The sequence below is a fragment of the Indicator indicator genome, chromosome 16 (genome assembly GCF_027791375.1).
Source record: "Indicator indicator isolate 239-I01 chromosome 16, UM_Iind_1.1, whole genome shotgun sequence".
In the NCBI taxonomy this organism is placed as follows: Eukaryota; Metazoa; Chordata; class Aves; order Piciformes; family Indicatoridae; genus Indicator; species Indicator indicator.
The window spans coordinates 1375981-1393708 of record NC_072025.1 but is presented as its reverse complement, the minus strand read 5'-3'; the positions used below and the strand labels follow the sequence as shown (position 1 = coordinate 1393708).

General features: G+C 54.4%; 1 protein-coding gene across 1 annotated transcript in view; it reads left to right on the top strand.

Moving 5' to 3' along the window:
- The window catches only part of MYO9A (myosin IXA), a 189488-nt gene that overhangs the window by 34381 nt on the left and 137379 nt on the right, over positions 1-17728 (top strand). Inside the window, exon 2 of the mRNA XM_054388264.1 lies at positions 12577-12671. Coding sequence (XP_054244239.1) covers positions 12577-12671 — 95 coding nt within the window. The remainder of the gene's footprint in view (positions 1-12576; positions 12672-17728) is intronic.

The following is a 17728-nucleotide window of genomic DNA, read 5'->3' as shown; positions in this document are numbered from 1 at the left end:
TGCAAGGAGCTGAGGTCTGAGAGGAAGGCCAGCAGGGGCAGGAGCCAGGCTGGGGCTCATGTCCCACTGTTTGTGTTGCTGTGGTTTTGTTTTCCTTCATGACAACAAATTTCCCTTGGGAAAAGGAGGAAAAGCCAAATCTTTGTGTGATAGCCACAGCAGAGTTCCCTGGCTCTGCCAAGAGCTGGGGGGGGCTGCAACTGGGACCCTTTCTGCTGCCTTTCTGTTTGTGACATTGCTTTTGGTGCCAAACTGCAGGAGAGCTTGGGTCAGGCCCCCAGCATGGAATGCTTCTGTTGTTGTCTGTGGGTTTTTTGGGCTCTCCAGGTGTGTGGTGGGAAGTTGAAGCTTTGCAAACGTTGCTGCCCCCCTGTAGAATCATTCTGTTGAAAAAAAGGAAGTTTGAAGGGGACTTTGAGAGGCCTTCTCCAGGGGCTGGAGGCTGTCCAAAGGTTGTAGACACCACATGCCTCTCCCTGATTTAGAAGGTGATGGATGGTGAGGAGGGGATGGAAGCTGGTGGAGCATCATAGAATCATTTGGTTTGGAAAAGGTCTTTAGGAGTCCTACCCTTCCCCCAGCATTGCCAGGTCACCACCAAACCATGGCCCTCAGCACCACATGTCCATGGGTTTGCAATCCCTCCAGGGATGAGGACTCCACCACAGCTCTAGCCAGGCCTTGACAATCCTTTCAGGGAGGAAATTGTTCCTTATGTCCAACCTAAGCCTCCCCTGGAGCAACTTGAGGCCATTTCCTCTTGTTCTCTTGCTTGCTGCTGGGGAGAAGCAGCCAGCCTCCCCCTGGCTCCAGCTCCTTTCATGGACTTGTAGAGAGCCAGAAGGTCTCCCCCCAGCCTCCCTTCCTCCAAGGGACACAACTCTTGCCCACAGGCAATGCTTCACTGCTCTGCTAGGCAGCAGCTCTGGGCTGCAGGTGAGGATGATGATGTTGTCAGAGATGCTCCTTAGCAAGACGACCTTCCTAAAATTTCACTGCTGCTTTCCAGCCCTTTCTCTGGGCTGAAGATCCCCAGCTCCACCACCCAAAGCCAGCAGTGGTGCCCCCAGCAGCCCAGCCCATGGCAGCTGTTGGTGGTAGTGGGCCTGTCCTCAGCAGCTCAGTGACTCACAGCTCCAGGGAGCACCTCTGAGAGCTGCTCCAGCTGTCAGAAAGGGCCAAGGGAGATGAGAGCTCACACATGGAAAATGTGGTGTCCTCCAAGGCTGTCCCAGGGGAGTGCAGTCTCCTACATGCATGTTTATAAAGAACTCTCTTGGGATTCATAGCAATGGGTTGGGTTGGAAAAGACCTTCAAGGTCATCCAGCTCCAACCCCCTGCCATGGGCAGGGACACCTCCCACCAGCACAGCTTGCTCAAGGCCTCATCCAGCCTGGCCTTCAGCACCTCCAGGGAGGGAACATCTACAGCCTCCCTGGGCAACCTGCTCCAGTGTCTGTCCACCCTCACTGCCAACAATTTCTTCCTCATCTTCAGTCTCAATCTGCCCTCCTCAAACTTCAACCCATTGTTTCTCACCCTATCACTGCAAGCCCTTCTCCAACATCCCTCCCCTGCTCTTTGTAGGCCTCTTCAGCTCCTAGATGATAAATGTGTGAGCAGAGGAGCAGGGCTGTGAGGCAGAGCTTTGGCAGCCCCTCCTGCAGGATCCATCCCCACGGGTGCTGGCAGCCAGCTTAGCCAATTCCTTTTGCCCTCTACACAACTTGTGTAGGAAAACTTTCCCTCTTTGGGAAGAGAGCTTGAGGAGGAGGCTTTGGTTTGGTTTATTTGGTTGTGTGGTGGTTACATGATAATTAGTTTTTTTTTTTTCTCCTCTGTGCATTGCTTAAGGAGGAGGAAGCTGCAGTGGGCTGATCCTGGGCTTAAGTGTGGGAAAAGGAGGAATTTTCTGCAGGGCTGCAGCATTTGCCAGGAGTGCAGCTGCTGGATCCTGGTTCTTACACAGCTGATGGAGCATCTGCAGCAGCAGAGCTTGAAATCCCTCCATCATCTGCATGTTGTAATGACTGCTGTAGGGCTTTCTTACTCTGGAAGGGGTATCTGACTTTGGAAGCGAGTTTGATGGTGCTCTGGATGCTTTCCTGGCACTTCTGTAGAGATCAGTGACAAGTGGAGTTCCTCAGGGCTCTGCCTTGGCTCCAGTGTCTCTGTCAGTGACATGGGCAGTGGCACTGAGGCAGCCTCAGCAGGTTTGCTGATGGGACCAAGCTGTGTAGGGCCATGGACTCACCTGAGGGCAGGGATGGCATCCAGAAGGCTCTTGACAGGCTGGAGAAGTGGCCCAATGCCACCTGCATGAGGCTCAGCAAGTCACAGGGCAAGGTCCTGCAGCTGGGTCAGGCCAGCCCCAGGCACAAATCCAGGCTGGGTGCAGAGTGGGGTGAGAGCAGCCCTGAAGAAAGAGGCTTGGGGGTGCTGGGTGCTGAGCAGCTCCCCAGGAGCCAGCAGTGCCCTCCTGCAGCCCTCAGGCAGCTGTGTGCTGGGCTGCAGCCAGAGGAGTGTGGGCAGCAGGGCAGGAGAGGGGATTCTGACCTTGGACTCTGCTGAGACCTTACTTCCAATCCTGCCTCCAGTGCAGGGCTGGGGAGGTTCTTCTCCCCCTCTGCTCTGCCCTGCTGAGACCACCCCTGCAATCCTGTGTCCACTTCTGAGCTCCCCAGGTCAAGAGAGACAGAGACCTGCTGGAGAGAGTCCAAGGGAGAGGCAGGAGGATGCTTAGGGGACTTGAGCATCTCCCCTGTGGAGAGAGACTGAGAGCCCTGGGGGTGTTTGGTCTGGAGAGGAGAAGGCTGAGAGGGATCTGATCAATGTCTATCAATAGTTGAGGGGTGGGGGTCAGGTGGAGGGGGCCAGGCTCTTTTGGGTGGTTCACAGTGAAAGGACAAGGAACAACAGGTTCAAACTTCAACAGAGAAGAAAGCCTTCAGAAGATCAGAAAAGGTCTGGTGAGCAGGTCAGGGTTAGGGGTCAGGCTCAGGGCAAGCTGTGTTCCAGCAGTGCAGCACACAGGCTGTAGATCCCTTCCTGGTTGGGGCTTGGGCTGTAGCAGCAGCAATGGTTTCTGTAGGCAGGTGGAACATCTGACCACAGCCTCCAGGACTGAAGGCTGAGCTGACCAAGGGGTCAGCACTCAAACTCCTGCTTCATGGCTATGAAGTCCAAACTCAGGGCTGCTGCTTGGCCACACACAGCAGCACCTTGAAGGAGTCACATCAACACTGTTCTGCTTGCACCTGCTCTCAGCACTGGGGAGCCAACACCTGGGGTGCTGGGTGCAGTTTTGGGCTCCTCACTCCCAGAAGGACATTGAGGGCTGGAGCAAGTCCAAAGAAAGGCAAGAAAGGTGGGGAAGGGTCTGGAGAAGAGGGCTGGGGAGGAGCAGCTGAGGGAGCTGGGGGGGTTTAGTCTGGAGAAGAGGAAGCTGAGGGGAGACCTTTAGAGGAGACTGCAGTGAGGTGGGGGTGGGACTCTTCTTCCTAGGATCTGTTGACAGGACAAGAAGAAATGTCTTCAAGTTGTATCAGGAGAAGGTTAGGTTGGACATTAGGAAGAATTTCTTCCCTGAAAGGCTGCTCAAGGCTTGGAACAGGGTTGAATCCCCATCCCTGGAGGTGTTTCAGAGGGGCAGAGCTGTGGTGCTGAGGGCCATGGGTTAGCAGCAGCCTTGGCAGTTAGAGACTGGTTGGATTGGATGACCTCAAAGGGCTTTTCCAACCCAAATGACCTACGGCTGTCTTTACAGGGAGCTGAATTGCAGCTCATACTTTTTGGCTTTGGTGCTTTTGTAGCTCTGGTGGTCCCTGTTGCTTGGAGATGGCTTTTAGGGCATCTGATGGGAACCAAAAGCTGGGGCAGCTCTGTTGCTGTGGTGTATCTTTAGCAGTGCAGTGCAGTGCAGGGTGTTAGCTTTTGTCAGGCACTGAGCTGCAGGTTGAAAAGAAACATTTCCCAGGGCAGGAGCAATCATGAGAGGGGATTTAGCAAGGCTCTGACTCAAGGAGTCTTGAAGCATTTTGTCTTCTGGCCACAATCCATTTGATTGCTCTTCAACCCCAAGCTAGGAGGGCAGGGAGGTGCTGGGAATGTGGCTGAATGAAACCAAGCAAAGCTGCCCTGTGTCAGCCAGGGGTTTGTGTTTCTAGATGCAGAAGGGAATTCATAACTACAGAGGATACCCTGAAAAGGCAGTGAGCCATGGAGTCACCAGATGGCTTAGGTTGGAAGGCACCTTAGAGGTCAGAGGGTGTCAAAGTTGGTGACAAACTCCCCAGGAGCCAGCAGTGGTCCCTGGCAGCCCAGAGCCAGCTGTGTGCTGAGCTGCATCCAGAGCAGGGAGAGCAGCAGCACAGGGAGGGGATTCTGCCCCTCTGCCCTGCTCTGCTCAGACCCCACCTGCAGCACTGCCTCCAGCTCTGGTGTCCCCAACACAAGAAGGACCTGGAGCTGCTGGAGAGGGTCCAGAGGAGGTCATGAAGATGATCAGAGGCTGAGAACCTCCCCTGTGGGGCCAGGTTGGGAGAGTTGGGGCTGTTCAGCCTGGAGAAGAGAAGGCTCCAGGGAGACCTTAGAGCAACCTTCCAGTACCTGAAGGGCTCCAGGAGAGCTGGGGAGGGACTTTGGACAAGGGCTGAGTGCCAGGATGAGGGACAATGGCTTTGAGCTGGGAGAGGGGAGATGGAGACTGGAGAGGAGGAAGAAATTCTTGGCAGTGAGGGTGGGGAGACACTGGCACAGGTTGCCCAGGGAGGCTGTGGGTGCTCCTTCCCTGGAGGTGTTCCAGACCAGGCTGGATGAGGCCTTGAGCAACCTGGGCTGGTGGGAGGGGTCCCTGCCCATGGCAGGGGTTGGATCTGGATGATCTTGAAGGTCCCTTCCAACCTAAACCATTCTAAGAATCATCTACTCCGCCTCCCAGCAGCCCAGGTTGCTCAAGGCCTCATCCAGCCTGGCCTTGAACCCCTCCAGGCAGGGGGAGTTGATATCTGTTGTCCCAAGCCCACGTGCAAAGGGTTGAATCCCCCAAGACTCAGCTGAGTTTTGTTTCCTGGCTGCTCTCTGGCTGCCTGACACGTTCAGTTCCCACCTCCCTTCTCCAGTTTCAAGTCATTCAGACTTTATGAATAGTTTTGATTCAGGAATTCCAGCATCCCCCCCAGGGCACACACCTCCTCCAGCAGTCTGGTGTCTGATCTTAACCTATTTCTGATCAGTAGCATTAAATGGCTGTGCCTGAATGTTACTCCCAGTCCCATCAGTGCCCCAGGCTGAAATGTGATTATTCATGGAAGTGTTCCATAGTGGCACAACCCACATGGAGACTCCAGCAGCTGCCTTGCTCTTTTCCTGCTCTGTTCAGGGAATGGCTATCTGCAGAATTCAACTGCCATGTCAAGTAGAAGGGAAAGCATTTGAAAACTCCTGTCTCTCAATCCAGTGCTCATTTTATGTAGCAAAGAGAAAATGCTGGGTTTAAGTTTTCCCTCTAAGCATCAGTGCAGGAGGCTCAGTTGAGAAAGGCAGGGCTGGGTGCTACAGTGGAGTTGGACTCAGTGACCTTTGGAGGACCCTCCCAACCCAACCCATTCTGTGATTCTGTAAAATACCCCAGCACAGGCAGGTAGTCCCCAGAATCACAGAACTGCAGGTGTTGGAAGGGGCCTCTAGAGATCATCCAGTCCACCCCCCTTGCCACAGCAGGGCAGGTCACCCAGGAACACATCCAGAGGGGTTAGCATCTCTCTAGAAAAGGAGACTCCACAACCTCTCTGGGCAGCCTGCTCCAGGCCTCCAGCACCCTCACACCAAAGAAGTTTCTCCTCCTGTTCTGATGGAACCTCCTGGGTTCCACTTTGTGCCCATTGCCTCTTGTCCTGTCCCTGGGCACCACTGAGCAGAGTCTGGCCCCAGCCTCTCCCCTGCCAGCCTTTATCTCTTGCTGAGCATTGCTCAGATCCCCTCTGGGACTGCTCTCCTCCAGGCTCTCAGTCAGCCTTTGCTCCTCACAGAGCTGCTCCACAGAGCTCCTCAGCTCCAGTGCCCTGGACTCTCTCCAACAGTTCTCTGTCTCTCTTGAACTGGGGAGCTCAGATCTGGATGTAGGACTCCAGCTGTGGCCACCCCAGGGCAGAGCTGCCCTAATATTGAGCCCAAAATGAAGGGACCATGAGCCTGTTGGAGCAGGCATGGGGGAAGGGTAAGTGTTCAGGCACCAAACTGTTAATGCTGAGTTATTGCCCTGCCAGCCAGGAGAAGCATCTCACTGTGCAGGAGGCTGGTAGGAGGCTGGAGGAGTGGAGCTGCTCATTTCTGGGTTGAGTCACCAGTGCTGGGCTCAGGGGGCTGCTGGGCTCCTACAGAGGAGCTCATTGAATTTTGTTTCCTTCCAAATGCTGAGCCCCAGCCAGGAAAAGCTTTGGTCTCCCCAAGAATTTCAGGAATGCTGTTAGGGAGTTTTGGCTGCTCAGGCAGCTGCAAATCCATGAGTCAGTAAAGGGAAGAATAGGAACAGAAGAGAAGTTGTTGCAGGGAAGCTGTTGGAACCCAGTGTTTTCCAAGGCTCAGCTCTCAGGTTCTGGCCTGCTTGCTGCAGGATGTGGTGTCCTGTCCCAGGCTGTGGGGATGAGGCAGGCAGAAAATGAATTCCCAGCACTACTTTTGCTGGCCCAGTCCTCCTGATAAAGAAAGACCCTGAGCAAACCCAAGGGAGATGGAGTGAGCTGTCTCAAGTTCAGCATCAGGAGTTTCTTCAGCTACTTGCTGGCCCTCCACCAGCATGCCTCTGGCATCCACTCAGCCCTGACTTGCACAGAACCACAGAATGTCAGGGGTTGGAAGGGATCTCTGGAATTCATCCAGTCCAACCACCCTATCAAAGCAGGATCACCCAGGGCAGATCACACAGGAACACATCCAGGTGGGGTTGGAAAGTCTCCATCTAAGGAGGCTCCACATCCTCTTGGGCAGCCTGCTCCAGGTCTCCAGCACTCTCACAGCAAAGAAGTTTCTCCTCATGTTGAGGTGGAACCTCCTGGGTTCCAGCTTGTACCTGTTGTTCCTTGTCCTATCACTGGGCACCACTGAGAAGAGCCTGGCACCTTCATCCTGCCACCCACCCCTCAGGTACTGAGGGACAGGCTGGAGAGCAGGACAGGCTGAGAGCTGGCTGCAGGCAAACCTCAGGGAGTTCAATCAGGACAAGGTCAGGGTCCTGCAGCTGGGGAGCAGTCACAGCAGGCACCAGGACAGGTTAGAGGCTGCCCTGCTGGAGAGCAGCTCCACAGAGAAAGACCTTGGAGTGCTGGTGGGCAGCAAGTTCTGCATGGGGCAGCAATGTGCCCTGGTGGCCAAGAGACCAATGGGAGCCTGGGGGGCAGCAAGAAAGGTGCCCAGCAGGGCTGGGGAGGTTCTTCTACCTCTCTACTCTGCTCTGCTGAGACCACAGCTGGAGTGTTGTGTTCAGTTCTGGGCTCCCCAGGTCAAGAGAGACAGAGACCTGCTGGAGAGAGTCCAAGGGAGAGGCAGGAGGATGCTTAGGGGACTTGAGCATCTCCCCTGTGAAGAGAGACTGAGAGCCCTGGGGGTGTTTGGTCTGGAGAAGAAAAGGCTGAGAGGGATCTGATCAATGTCTATCAATAGTTGAGGGGTGGGGGTCAAGGGGAGGGGGCCAGGCTCTTTTGGGTGGTGTGCAGTGATAGGACAAGGAACAGTGGAGGCAAACTGGAACACAGGATGTTTCAGCTCAACAGGAGGAGAAACTTCTTTGGTGTGAGGGTGCTGGAGCCCTGGAGCAGGCTGCCCAGAGAGGTTGTGGAGTCTGCTTCTCTGGAGGCTTTCCAACCCCACCTGGCTGTGCTCCTGTGTGCCCTGCCCTGGGTGACCCTTCTGTGGCAGGGGGATTGGACTGGATGATCTCTGGAGGCCCCTTCCAACCTCTAAAGTTCTGTGATTCTGTGATGTTGATCAGATCCACTCTCAGCTTTCTCCAGACTCAACATTTCCAGATCTCTCAGGCTTTCTCCATAGCAGAGATGTTCTTTGGACAAGATGTGATCCAAGGAGCTTGCTCATTTCCATCAGCAGCAAAGCAAAATGCCTGGAGGAGAGATCTTCTGGGTTAGGATTTCTGTAGGTGTTGGGCTTATAAAATATGATGTGGTCTGGGATGGGAACCCAGAAAGAGGTCTCACATTTCCCCAGTCCTGTGTTTAAAATGATTTCTGCTGACTCTCTGTGTTTGTTGTCACAGAGTAAAAAAGATGTGTTCTGGGTAAGGCTCTTCCAAAGCACTCCTGGGAAATCATGGAAGGGACTCAGAGGCCATCTGCTCCAACCCCCTACCATGGGCAGGGACAGCTTTCAAATAGACTTTGTTGTCCAAGGCCTCATCCAACCTGGCCTTGAACACCTCCAGGGAGGAGGCATCCACAACCTTCCTGTTCCAGAGTCTCACCACCCTCAGACTGAAGAACTTCCTCCTCAGCTCCAGTCTAACCCTTATTCTCCCTCAGCTTCAAACCATTCCCCCCTGTCCTGTCACCAGACGTCATTCTCCATTGCTTAAGGTCTAAGCACAGGGAACTGAGCCAGAAAGTCCTTTTAATATTTGTTTTTCATTCAATTCTTTATGAAGTGATGTGAAAAGGTGAAAAAAATAGAACTGCCTTTGATTTGGTCTCCTTGAGTTCCTGTTGCTGCTGGCTCTTTTGTTCTCAAGTAGAGAGAGAGAGAATTCATCTTTCTTCCGTAAAATGATGTCTTAGGGTCCTGATGCAGGGCAGTGATGGTAATTAATGTAATTAATATAACTGATAGCTGAGTGCATGGTGATGCACACACTTGGGAGGAGGAGTGCAAGTTCTGGTTGGTGTCCTCATCAGTGGTCTGCATGAGGGGACTGAGGCATCCTCAGTAGGTTTGCAGATGACACCGAGATGGGAGGGAGTGGTGTTCTGTGATGCTGTGATCTGCAGCAGGGTAGGCAAGCTCTACAGAGGGCCCTGGCCAGGCTGGATCCCTGGGCAGAGGTCAGTTGTGTGAGGTTCAACAAGGCCAAGGGCTGGGTCCTGCACTTGGGTCACCACAACCCCATGAAGGCTCCAGGAGTGGGGCAGAGTGGCTGCAAACTGCCCAGCAGAGAAAGATGTAGGGGGTTGGGTAAGAGCTGGCTGAATGGGAGCCAGTGTGTGCCCAGCTGGCCAAAAAGCCACCAGCAGCCAGGCCTGGAGCAGCAGTGGTGTGGTCAGCAGGAGCAGGGCAGGGGTTGTCCCCCTGGACTGGGCACTGGGGAGGACACAGCTGGAGTGCTGGGGTCAGTTCTGGGCTCCTCACTCCCAGAAAGACATTGAGGGACTGGAGCAGGTGCAGAGGAGAGCAACAGAGCTGGGGAAGGGTTTGGAGAAGAAGGCTGGGGAGGAGCAGCTGAGGGAGCTGGGGGTGTTTGGTGTGGAGAAGAGGAGGCTGAGGGAGACCTCATTGCTCTCTACAGCTCCCTGAGAGGAGATTGGAGCCAGGTGGGGGTTGGGCTCTGCTCCCTAGGAATAAGTGACAGGGCAAGAGGAAACAGACCTCGAGTTGCCCTAGGGGAAGTTTAGGTTGGACAGGAAGAGCAATTTCTTCCCCAAAAGGGTTGTCAAGGCCTGGCCCAGGATGCCCAGGGCAGTGGTGGAGTCTCCATCCCTGGAGGGAGTGAAAAGCTTTGTAGCTGTGGTGCTGAGGGCCATGGTTTAGCAGCAGGCTTGGCAGGGTTGGGTTAATGGTTGGACTTGGTGATCTTAAAGGTCTCTTCCACCTGAACCATTCTATGATTCTGTTCACATCAATGGGTTTTGCTTCTGAGCTTCTGGCTGCAGTCCCCCCAGGAGAGCAGCTAAACCCTCTGGCAATGTTCAGCAGCAGCCCAAATGCCAGTTCTGTGGGGCAAGGATGCCTGGGGGTCTGTCACCAGGAGAGGTCTGGGGGCTCCAGTGGTCACCTGGAGGTGTGGGCATCTCCAGTGGCCTCCAGATGGTGAGGCAGAGGAGGGATGCTGAGTGTGGGGAAGGGTTTTGAGGGAGAAAGAAGCAGGCAGGGAAGCTGTGAGGCAGAGGAGGGATGCTGAGTGTGGGGAAGGGTTTTGAGGGAGAAAGAAGCAGGCAGGAGTGAGCAGGCAGGGAAGCTGTGAGGCAGAGGAGGGATGCTGAGTGTGGGGAAGGGTTTTGAGGGAGAAAGAAGCAGGCAGGAGTGAGCAGGCAGGGAAGCTGTGAGGCAGAGGAGGGATGCTGAGTGTGGGGAAGGGTTTTGAGGGAGAAAGAAGCAGGCAGGAGTGAGCAGGCAGGGAAGCTGTGAGGCAGAGGAGGGATGCTGAGTGTGGGGAAGGGTTTTGAGGGAGAAAGAAGCAGGCAGGAGTGAGCAGGCAGGGAAGCTGTGAGGCAGAGGAGGGATGCTGAGTGTGGGGAAGGGTTTTGAGGGAGAAAGAAGCAGGCAGGAGTGAGCAGGCAGGGAAGCTGTGAGGCAGAGGAGGGATGCTGAGTGTGGGGAAGGGTTTTGAGGGAGAAAGAAGCAGGCAGGAGTGAGCAGGCAGGGAAGCTGTGAGGCAGAGGAGGGATGCTGAGTGTGGGGAAGGGTTTTGAGGGAGAAAGAAGCAGGCAGGAGTGAGCAGGCAGGGAAGCTGTGAGGCAGAGGAGGGATGCTGAGTGTGGGGAAGGGTTTTGAGGGAGAAGGAAGCAGGCAGGAGTGAGCAGGCAGGGAAGCTGTGAGGCAGAGGAGGGATGCTGAGTGTGGGGAAGGGTTTTGAGGGAGAAGGAAGCAGGCAGGAGTGAGCAGGCAGGGAAGCTGTGAGGCCTTCCTTCAGCTATGTCTGAAGAGATCTCTGCTCGCTGGGCAGGTTTCACCCAGCCCACAACTGCTCTTAGTCAACGAAAGGCAATTCATATGCAACAGCCTGAGCTTAAACACATCCCTCTACTCAAAGAGGGGGGAAATACAGCATTGCTGTTCTGCTAGCAAACCTCCTTCAGTTCCTGGATCCCTAAATCCAAGCAGGCTGCTGCACAGAGCAGCCTGGGAAGCAGGGAGCAGCCGGCAGCCCGCCTGGCGCAGGTGCTGAAGGCGTCCAGCACCTCCCTGCCAAGGCTTTGGTTAATCTGCCCTTTAGTTTTTGCTTCCAGTTGCAAAGCACAGTCTGAGAAGGTCATTTGCAAAGCTTCTGACGATAGGATGTAAAAGCCCTTTTAATCTTTCCTAATCAAAAAGAAAACAAACCCCAACCCTGAGCAAGGGAATAAATCTGGTGGGAGCTGAGCTCCTCTGTTAAGGCTCAGGCCCAGCTGCCTTCCTGGTGCAGCACAAGGGCCTTAGAATCATAGAATCAGTCAGGGTTGGAAGGGACCCAAGGGATCCAACAAGGGTCATCTAGTTCCAACCCCCTTGCCATGGGCAGGGACACCTCACACTAGATCAGGCTGGCCAGAGCCTTGCACAAACTGCATTCAGAAATCAGCCTGGCTGTCAGTAATGGCCTCCTATACCTTGGGCCTGGAAGGAAGTGGGAAGGATTATCAAGCCCAGTTTTATAAATGAGACCTGGATTGGACCTGGCAGCCTGACAGATTCTGTCCCTGTGGGCTGGATGGTTGGGGAAGGGAGTTAGGCACAACTGAAAATCATAGAATGGAATCATAGAATGGTCTGGGCCAGGAGGGACCTCCAAAGCTCATCCAGACCAACCCCCTGCAGTCAGCAGGGACATCCCCAGCTAGATCAGGTTGCCCAGGGCCTCATCGAGTCTTACCTTGAATATCTCCAGGGATGGCCTCAACCTCCCTGGGCAAGCCTGTTCCAATCCCTGACCCCTCTTCCAGCAAAGAAATTTTTCCTCATCTCCAACCTAAAGCTCACCTGGCACAGCTTGAGGCCATTTCCTTTTCTCCTGATGTTAGTTACTGGGAGAAGATCCCAACCCCCACCTCACTCCAACCTCCTTTCAGGGAGCTGTAGAGAGCAATGAGGTCTCCCTCAGCCTCCTCTTCTCCACACTAAACACCCCCAGCTCCCTCAGCTGCTCCTCCCCAGCCCTCTTCTCCAGACCCTTCCCCACCTTTGTTGCCCTTCTCTGGACCTGCTCAAACCTCTCAATGTCCTTCTTGGAGTGAGGAGCCCAGAACTGACCCCAGCACTCCAGGTGTGTCCTCCCCAGTGCTGAGTCCAGGGGGACAATCCCTGCCCTGCTCCTGCTGCCCACACCACTGCTGCTCCAGGCCAGGCTGCTGGTGGCTTTTTGACCACCTGGGCACACTGCTGGCTTCAGCTGCTGTCAGCCAGCACCTCCAGGTCCTTTCCTGCTGGGCTTCAGCTGCTGTCAGCCAGCACCTCCAGGTCCTTTCCTGCTGGGCTTCAGCTGCTGTCAGCCAGCACCTCCAGGTCCTTTCCTGCTGGGCAGTTTGCAGCCACTCTGCCCCATGCTTGGAGCGCTGTGTGGGGTGAGGTGAGATGCCCCAGGGGAAGCTGTGCTGTGTTGACTCAGGCAAGGTGGCTTCTGGAAGGTAATGAATGCATCTCTCTGGCTCTCTCCACAGGCTTTTGGCAATGCCAAGACAGCTCACAACAACAACTCCAGTCGCTTTGGCAAGTTCATCCAAGTCAATTACCAGGAGACAGGCACTGTGCGAGGGTAAGTGGGGAGCAGGCTGCCAGCTGCTCTGGAAGGGGCTTCACAACCAACCAGCTGACAGCTTTTGCCCAGTCTGTGGCCCAAAATGGAAAGAGAAGGGAAAAAATACCATGTTTTTATAGCATCATAGAACTGCTTGGGTTAGAAAAGCTCTCCAAGCTCATCCCGTCCAACCATCAACCCAACCCCACCATGGTCATCAAACCATGGCCCCAAGTGCCATGGCCACAGGTTTCTTGAACACCTCCAGGGATGGAGGAGTATCATTAACCCAGCCAGGTAGGAATCCTCTGCAGGAACTCAGCACAGGATCTTCTCTGCCCTACTGCTGGCAGTTCATGCTCAGAAAGATGCTGTCTGCTTGTCCTGGTGCTCCATCACTGCAAGTGGTTCTGTCTTGGCAGTTTAAACAGCTGAGAGAATGAAGCAGAGAATCCCAGAATGGTTTGGGTTGCAAAAGCCCCTGAGCAACCCAACCCCACCATGGCCACCAAACCATGGCCCCAGGTGCCATGGCCACAGGGTTCTGGAACACCTCCAGGGATGGGGACTCCACCACCTCCCTGGGCAGCCTCTTTCAATCCCTGAAAACTCTTGCAGCAAAGACATTTTTCCTTCTTTCCAACCAAACCACCCTGGCACAATTTCAGGCCATTTCCTCTCTTATCACCTGAGACTAGGGAGCAGAGCCCAGCCCCCAGCTCACTGCAGCCTCCTTTCCATGGGTGTGACAACCTTGGTGCATCTGAACTGCACCTTGCAGTGTGAATACACCAGAGCTGGCTTCACACCACTTGAGCTCACCTTGATCATGATCTCAACTTCATCATTAAGCTGAGATGGAACTTCTCCTCTTAAGAGCTGGAGAGGGGAAGGTTTTGACTGGGGTGGGATTGGTGTCTGGAGCAGATGCCAGGAAGCAGAGGCTGACTGAGCAGCTTTGCTCATGAAGAGAGAGCCAGGGGGGATGGATTTAATCTCCAGCTGCCTGATGGGTGTTAGCTGTGGTGCAGCCAGACTCTTCTTGATCTCTGTCTAATTCCCCATATGCTTCTGTCTCTACCTCAAGTCTCTCTTCAACCCAGCCCATGACCTGTTAGGGCCTTCATTCTCCCCCAGGCCCTGGAGATGCTTGTTGTACCTCATAGAGTGCCTCAGGTTGGAAGGGACCTCAGAGATCATCCACTCCAGCCCCCCTGCAAGGACACCTCCCACCAGCCCAGGTTGCTCAAGGCCTCATCCAACCTGGCCCTGAACACCTCCAGGCATCCACAGCCTCCCTGGGCAACCTGTTCCAGAGTCTCACCACCCTCAGACTGAAGAACTTCTTCCTCAGCTCCAGTCTAACCCAGCTCTGCCTCAGCTTCAAACCATTCCCCCTTGGTCTGTCTGTAGGAAACGTTCCTCTCCAGCCTTCCTATAGGATACCTTCAGGTGTTGGAAGCTCTAAGGTCCCCCTGGAGTCTTCTCCACTCCAGGCTGAACACCCCCAGCACCCTCAGCCTGGCCTCACAGCAGAGGTGCTCCAGCCCTTGGATCTGTGGCCTCCTCTGGACTGCTCCCACAGTTCCCTGTCCTTCTTGTGATGAAGGCACCAGAACTGGACACAGCATTCGAGGTGGAGTCCTCATAATGGTTCTCAACAGAATATTTCCACATCTGTTCTGCTGCTCAAAGCTCAGGGGACATCCAACTGTGACTCAAACCTTCCTTCTCCTGCAGCAGAAGTGCCTCTGGACAAAGCTTTCTGGGTGGCTTTTCCTTTGGCTTTGGATAGTGTGCAGGGTGTCAGGGCATCACCAAGTGACTCAGGCTGGCTCCAAAGGGGCAGGGCTTTGTCAGCTCCAGGTTCATTAACTCAGCTGGAACATGAGGAGCAGAGGTGGCATTCCAGGGGCTGTATAATTTCTGCAGCAAGCTAAAAGATCTCTTGCTGGGACTTTGTTGTCATTTTAGAGGCCTGCTTTTAATCTCCCTTGTTCCTTCCTTGTTTTCCAGCAGAACAGTATCACACAAATAGCTTTCCATTAATTTTTCAAATGAGCTTGGGGTACTCTCTGTACCTTCCTGCTGCTTTTTCATCCTGCAGCAGGTCTGCTGTTCTTTTTCTGTTGCATTTTTAGTCTAATTCTGGTGAAGAGTTCTCTTAAAAGGATAAGCCCAAATTTTTGTTTCTATACCTGCTGAAAACAAGGCTGCAAAAAGTGCCCTGATAATTACCTTGGCATCCTATGGAAGCTGCTGAATGTGAGCCAGGGGGTGCCCAGGTGGCAAAGAAGGCCCCCAGCAGCCTGGCCTGGAGCAGCAGTGGTGTGGGCAGCAGGAGCAGGGCAGGGATTGTGCCCTTGTGAACACAGCACAGCTTCCCCTGGGGCATCTCACCCCACACAGCGCTCCTGGCGTGGGGCAGAGTGGCTGCAAACTGCCCAGCAGGAAAGGACCTGGAGGTGCTGGCTGACAGCAGCTGAAGCCAGCAGTGTGCCCAGCTGGCCAAAAAGCCACCAGCAGCCTGGCCTGGAGCAGCAGTGGTGTGGGCAGCAGGAGCAGGGCAGGGATTGTCCCCCTGGACTGGGCACTGGGGAGGACACACCTGGAGTGCTGGGGTCAGTTTTGGGCTCCTCACTCCAAGAAGGACATTGAGAGGTTTGAGCAGGTCCAGAGAAGGGCAACAGAGCTGGGGAAGGGTCTGTAGAAGAGGGCTGGGGAGGAGCAGCTGAGGGAGCTGAGGGTATTTAGTGTGGAGAAGAGGAGGCTGAGGGAGACCTCCTTGCTCTCTACAGCTCCCTGAGAGGAGGTATCAAATCTTCTCTACCAAGACAAGAGGAAACAGTCTTAAGTTGCAGCAGGTTGGGGTTAGGTTGGAGATGAAGAGAAATTTCTTCCTTGGAAGGATTGCCAAGCCCTGGCCCAGGCTGCCCAGGGCAGTGCTGGAGTCTCCATCCCTGGAGGCGGTGAAAAGCTTTGTAGCTGTGGTGCTGAGGGACAGGGTCTAGCAGCAGGCTTGGCAGGGTTGGGTTAATGGTTGGACTCAATGATCTTAGAGGTCTTTTCCAACCTCAACAATTCCATGATTCTGTTTACACTTGGCAGAGAGGTGCAGGGAACATGGCAGTGATCTGCTGGAGTTCCTGAGTGGAGTTTTTTCTTGGAGCAGCAAAGCACTTCCCTGGCCTTTGGCTGCATGTTTAGGTGTGGCTGTGCTTTGCCATCAGCTGGCAGAAATCAAAGTGGAAATAAGAAGAGATTGAGATGAGCTGTTCCTGGCATAGGAGGTCCCAGCTGCCTTCCCCAGCCAAAGCAGCTGGCAGCTCTGTGTATTTTCTAAACCCTTAGCTGTGGAGCCACAACCCCAGCCAGTTGTCATCCTCTAGTTTGCATCTGATTTGCTTTGGTGATGGAAGCAGAACTGGCAGCCCTTAATCAGGATTCTGCTCCCTTTGGTGGCTGAACAGAGCAGGTGGCTGCTTGCTTACAGACCCCATCAATGACCCAACACCAGAAACAGGTTTCAGCTCAAGAGCTGTACCAGCCAAGAGCTCCAGCAGCAGCCCAGCCCAGCCCAGCCCAGCCCTGCCTGTGAAGATGATTTTAAAACTGATGGAGACTGAGCTGTGGCTGCAGTCAGCTGCCTTCACATAAGGCTTCATGAGTGGATTGTGTCCTGTGTGATGAGTTACAGCATCCCAGCATGGGGGGGGTTGAAAGGGACCTCTGGAGCTCATCCAGACCAACCCCTGCTCCAGCAGGGCACCCACAGCAGCTTGCCCAGGAGCACAATGGCCAGGGGGGTTGGAAGCTCTCCACAGAAGGAGACTCCACAACCTCTCTGGGCAGCCTGCTCCAGGCCTCCAGCACCCTCACACTGACCCCATGGAACCTCTGTTCCAGCTTTCCCCCAGTGCCCCTTGGCCTGTCCTTGGACATCTCTGAGCTCTGTCCTCCTGACACTGCCCTGCACATCTTTATCCCCAGCAACGAGGGCAGCCCTCAGGCTGCTCCAAGCTCAAGAGCCCTCAGCTCCCTCAGCCTGTCCTCAGGAGAGTCTGGCCCCAGCCTCTTGCTCCCAACAGGTCCTTTAGCTCCTGCTGGGCATTGCTCAGCTCCCCTCTGGGGCTGCTCTTCTCCAGGCTCACCAGCCCCAGGGCTCTCAGCCTCTCTTCACAGAGCTGCTCCAGGTCCCTCAGCAGCTTTGCAGCCTCCCCTCTGCAGTAGTCTCTCTTGAGCTGGGGATTCCAGCACTGGACATGGGAGTCCAGAGGTGATCCCAGGCAGAACCCTCCAGATGTGCCCTGAAAATTATGGATTCTACTTTATCTGTTAGTGAAAGGAGGGGAGAACTACTGAGACCCCAGGAAGGGATAGGTCTTCCTCATCTGGAGGCCATGGTGGAGAAGTGAAGACAGAGGCACCTCCTTGTCCTGCCGTGGCCAAGGTTGGTTTGGTTTCCCAGTTGCTGGGTGGCTGGTAGTGTGGGTGCCACGTCACAGGAGCAGCACAGCTCCAGCAGCAGGGCTGCCAATTCTGCCTCTGCTTTCTGAAGCTCTGTCATTACTGGTTAGCATTGTTTGGCAGCAGGAACCTGTCAAAGCTTGTTTGAGCTCCCCAAGCTTGACTGAAATGTTTAATCTGGAAATTAAAGATGGTGGTGGTTGGCTTTTCTTTTTTTTTTCCTCTTCTCTCTCCCTCTGGAGCCTCTTAGGATAAAATGTAAACTGCAGCAAAAAGCTTTTGCAATTGTTTGGGTTTTTGACCCTGGCCACAAGTGAAGAACCTAAGTTTCTGTTGAGGAGTGGCTCCTGTGGGGCAGAGAAGCATGAGCTGGGGGACGACTCCTGCAGCTGGAGCTGACCTTGCCACTTCTTTCTCCTGTGCATGAATCTTGGGCTGCAAGCAGTTTTCCATAGGTATCAGAGGTTCTTCCTGGCTGTCAGAATTTCCCCCTGCTCTCCCTGCCCATAGGCTGACACATCTGAGCTCATGTTTTTCATAGCCCAAGTTAGTGTTGGCTTGGTCTCAAACCAGCAAAACCTCAAAAGCCAAACATAATATTGGCCTTG